The sequence below is a fragment of the Berghia stephanieae genome, chromosome 9 (assembly GCF_034508935.2).
Source record: "Berghia stephanieae isolate SIO BIC M18660-M18661 chromosome 9, UCSD_Bste_1.3, whole genome shotgun sequence".
In the NCBI taxonomy this organism is placed as follows: Eukaryota; Metazoa; Mollusca; class Gastropoda; order Nudibranchia; family Aeolidiidae; genus Berghia; species Berghia stephanieae.
In genome coordinates this window covers 42,685,467-42,690,466 of record NC_088368.1, presented here as the reverse complement: position 1 = coordinate 42,690,466, position 5,000 = coordinate 42,685,467, and the positions used below count along the sequence as shown (strand labels likewise).

Here is a 5,000-nt window from a genome sequence, read left to right as displayed (position 1 = left end):
GAGAATAGAGGCAGCCTATTCCAAAAGTGGAATCGGAAGCTCAGAAAATAGGAATTTGAGATAAAAAAAAATAGGAATCTTGTAACAGACCTGCCAACTTGAAATGTCAAAAAATCGTAGTTTTCAGAGAGAAGAAATAGAAGTCACTATAATTAACTTTACAAATTAATATTTTACATTTATCAGTATTAAATATGCCTTCAAAACACTGAATAGATGCTTCGTGGCATCAAAGTTTTCTTTTTATCACGTTGTAATGAATCAAAAATGTCTATTTATTTCTATTGTTGAAGCCAAAAATTCGTATTTGTACCATTTTTTCGTAGTGGATATATATATATATATTGAGCTTTTATATAGCGCAATATCCACTTAACGTGCTCAAAGCGCTTTACAAGGGGTCCCTGGTCAACAGCAGGGCTCGAACACTTCACATGTATTAGGTCATGGAATGGGGAAGGGGAGAGGAATGTAATTAATTTTCCTAGTTAATTCCCTTTCTGAATGTGAATTTGGAAAGACCTGAACGTCGAAATCTTAAATCAGGGATGTCCTTTACTAAAATTTTAAAATACTGAAACTGAAAAGTTTTCTTGCTAAGAGCATATGAAAATATTTCGTGCAAAGCTTGTCGCTCCAACACCGAACCCAGTCCACAGCATCTGTGGAGCAGGTCATGGTCAGTGCATCTGGGCCCATCCTGGCATTCTCTAAGGATGTGCTCCATCGTCTGCTCTGGGCATCCACATGTACACTAGCTAGTCTCACCCAGCCCCCCCCCCCCCCCCCCCCCCCCCCCCCCACTTTTTCATGCTTCCAGCTGTTCTCCCAATTTTTGCCCGTTCTCTGTTCATTGTTACCTATTCACCAAGATTTGATCATTACGAGTAAGTTAGGGATTTCCGTGCTTATGTTCGTGTTTTGTTTTTAAGGGTTTTACGGCGCTTGCAACATATTTATGAAGAAAATTGGATAGTAAAAGGATTCTAGAAATACAATTAAAATGACTTGACGAAAAAGTAAGACAAAGGGAACTGGTTCAAATAGGGAACAGATGTAGATTCCAAGAGCACAACATCAATGTACTTAGTTTGAGATCACTTAAAAGTCTCACCCAGATACCAGCACAAGTCCCCACTAAGAGGAACACACTCAAATGCTTACATTATACATTCAAAATAACAAATATAACAATACATAACAGAGAGATGATTTACAAGGAAAAAAATATCATCTCCCAAAACTATAACTACACATTCGACTGTTTCCCTCCCAGCCAAAGTCTCTGGTCAGGGTCAGGATGAAACTAAGTAATCTCATCCCAAGACAAAGACAGAAAGCAAGTTGGAATACAGATATAAGGGGATAGAAGACACAGAAAGTACCTCCCATGGGTGCAAGCAACTGGACCTCAAAAAGCCTGCAAGTCTACTTATGACCAGACATATCATCTGAAAAAGCCTGCAAGATTCACGGACTTACCTCGTCATTTGAAGTCTTGTTCTCAGCATCTAGTCTTCATAATAGTAGTCCACAATTGTTGTATGTTTAATCCAAAGGTTGTAATGCAGTAATTTGTTAAGTTTCTTGTCACAAGTTACACAATTTTAAAATATACACTAAAAAATTAACAACAACAACAAAAAAAAAACAAACAAAAAAATCAATCAAATCCAAATTGCAAAAACCGGCGATGTTTTTTTCGGTAATCCAATCGGCTGGCCGGCAGGCCTATGTAGCCGGCACTCTTGCACCCATGGTACCTCCTTGCCCACTATGGGAGGTCAGGGAACCCTACCCAGGATTTTCATGCTTACCTTGACATTCGTGGGCGTTGAGGTCAGTGGCCCTCCCCCACGGCTGGTCATTGTAGAAGGGCAGGCACTCCTGGCAGTCAGGCCCAGTGGTGTAATGTTCACATTCACACTCCAGTCTCTCCTCCAAGTCTTGGCCTCTCACGGGACGGCATACGCGGGCGTGGCCGTTACATTTACATCTGGGATGCGGTGGGGGATGGGGGGAGGGATGGGAGGGAAATAATAATAGAGCGATTTTAGGCACATGGAGAAGAAAAGCCTAACATGGACATTGTTATTGTTGTCGGTGTCATCATCATCCATCATCATCATCATCATTGTTGTCGCCGTCATCATGACCATTATTAGCCGTGCGGCTATGTTGTCTAGTGGTATGACACTCGCTTTCGGATCGGAAGGTCCCGTGTTCGAGCCTCGCGCTCGGTGCATAGTTGAGTCCTTGGAAAAGGCTCTTTACTCACTTTATCTCACTGTACTCAGGTGTAAAATGAGTCTCTGGCCGTTAACAGCGTTGTCTTTGTCCGAAAAATTGTAATATCGCCTAAGAGGCGTAATTTCCCGTCCTACATGTTAAATGTTGCTGTTGACCAGGGACCCCTTGTAAAGCGCTTTGAGCACATTTAGTGGATATTGCGCTATATAAAGCTCAATATTTATTCAATATTCAGCCGTCATCATGATCATTATCAGCATCATCATCATTACTATACGTGTCAGTGCATGACATATTCGGAAGGTGAACATTTTGGATTTGCATTCTTTTGCATTTTCTGAAAGAATATGCTCCTCAGAGCATTTTAATCTTTATTTGAAGTAAATCGGGTGATTTTTCAATGACGTTCGAACTAAACTTGGCAATATCTCAGTTCAAACCTTTCCACCATTCGACCGATTATGTCATTCACTGTAACATATTATTATTATTATTCACTGAGCATCTCGAAGTCATTAAAATTTATTGAAAATGAAAGTTGATGCCAGACTATATATAATTTTATGGATTTTGAAGTGTTCTTTAATCCTTTAAAGGGTAAACTATTAACTATTTAAGTTAATTACAGCGACTACAATGTTCATCTTTAAATAACTTGAATTTTTTTTTAATTTTCGAGTTGGCGGGTCTGGTCATACATAGCAACAAAAAGGTCACGGAGGAGCCGTCAATTCACTCACTTTGCTACAGCTATCTAAGTTAATTACAGCGACTACAATTTTCATCTTTAAAAAAAAAATTTTTTTTTAATTTTCGAGTTGGCGGGTCCGGTCATACATAGCAACAAAAAGGTCATGGAGGAGCCGCCAATTCACTCACTTTGCTCCAACAGCCAAATCTGAGATAGCGTAGAAGTAAGACTTGAGGACCTGGGCATCTCCGAACACCTCCTCTCCAAACGTATTCATTCTGGTCAGGACTATGCGGATGTCTGTGGCTGTCACCCATTCCTGGGAATAAAAGGTTATGAATTATTTTATATTATATAGGATGTGGGGGGAAACAAAAAAATATAAATGAAAAAAAAGGATGACGCTGTTATAATATGGAACAGAAATCAAAAACATTTTTTAAATTTGCAAGCCACAAGATTAATACCTTAAGTGTATAGTTGCCAAGTTTGATTAAAAGTCATCTATTGGTGAAGCAACTATACCCATGATATGTTTTGTTTCTGTTTGTAAGGGCTTTACGGCGCTTGCAACACATTTAGGTCATATCAACACCAGTAGATGTACAATTAAAAGGACTTGAGGAAAAAGTAAGACATAGAGGAAATGGTTCAAATAGGGAACAGATGTAGATTCCAAGAGCACACTACCAGTGTACTTAGTTTAAATTTACCTCAATGTTTCTCCCACTAAGAGGAAAACATTACATAACAGAGAGATGATTTACAAGACAATAAAATATCATCTCCCAAAAATATAACTATACATGCAACTGTTTCCCTCCCAGTCAAGGACTCCGGCCAGGGTCAGGACAATACTTAGTAATCTCATCCCAAGACAAAGACAGAAATCATGTTGGAAAACAAATATAGGGGGATAGAAGACACAGTAGTATGTAGCTCCCTGCCCACTATGGGAGGTCAACGAACTCCACCCAGATAGCCATGATAAAAAAGAAAAAAAAAATGATGCCCTTCCGCCACGACATCATAAGCTACCGTCGCCTAGGCATTCCATGAAGGGATAAAGATAATTCATCAAACAAGATGTCTGATGTCAACAGGAATCATCCATGTTGTTACAGTGAGATACCGTCGCCTAGGTATTCCATGAAGGGATATAGATAATTCATCAAACAAGATGTTTGATGTCAACAGGAATCACCCATGTTGTCACAGTGAGATATCGTCGCCTAGGCATTCCATGAAGGAATATAGATAATTCATCAAACAAGATGTCTGATGTCAACAGGAATCGTCCATGTTGTCCAAAGTGAGCAAATTTGGTGTTAATAATGTTGCCCAAGGAAAAAAAAAATAAAAAAAGTGCCTGACGCGTGGCTCAGTGCAATGCCTTCACCAGCCCCCCCCCCCCCCCCCCCCACACACACATACACACACCCCACCCCAATTATAGAAAAGTCGTTAAAGATCATGATATCAAAAGTTTTCAAATTTGTGTCTTATTTTTTAGTAGTGGAAAGTTGCCCCGCCATCTTTAAATCCAAATGACCGATTGGGATAAAGTTGGAATTATTACAGTCGAAAAAAAAAAATAAAAAAAATAAAAATTAACTATTAAAAGTGTTAAGTTCTTGCTTTTTCCAGATGTGGAATAAGTAAACCTGTAACATTGGAGGGAGGTAGTGGGAGTAACCATTCGTATCAGACAGCAGGGCAGGGCGGGGTAGGCAGCAGATATAGGGAGAAGGAACGAACCCCGTGTGAAAAAAACAGCAAATTCTTGTTATATCTAGGTCAAATTATATGTACACATGAATGGAGTGGGGGTGTTGGGTTGTAGGTGGCGATGGAAACGTTAATATGTGATGGAAACACCGCATACATAAAGAGAATATCACATACACACATACACATATACATCCACACACACACACACACACACGTGTTACACATTACAAATAAAATGGTTCTCTATCTCTCTCTCTCTCTCTCTCTCTCTCTCTCTCTCTCTCTCTCTCTCTCTCTCTCTCTCTCTCTCTCTCTGTATGTGTGTGTA

The 5,000-nt window shown here is 39.6% G+C and overlaps 1 protein-coding gene across 3 annotated transcripts in view; it reads right to left on the bottom strand.

Moving 5' to 3' along the window:
• LOC144980267 (laminin subunit gamma-1-like) overlaps positions 1 to 5,000 on the bottom strand; it is a 70,733-nt gene that overhangs the window by 49,660 nt on the left and 16,073 nt on the right. For all 3 annotated transcript variants that reach the window (XM_078927900.1, XM_078927899.1, XM_078927897.1), the window contains exons 2-3: positions 3,130 to 3,260; positions 1,818 to 1,996 (exon numbers count right to left, since the gene is read on the bottom strand). In XM_078927900.1, coding sequence (XP_078784026.1) covers positions 1,818 to 1,996; positions 3,130 to 3,218 — 268 coding nt within the window. In that variant the 5' untranslated portion in view covers positions 3,219 to 3,260. The remainder of the gene's footprint in view (positions 1 to 1,817; positions 1,997 to 3,129; positions 3,261 to 5,000) is intronic.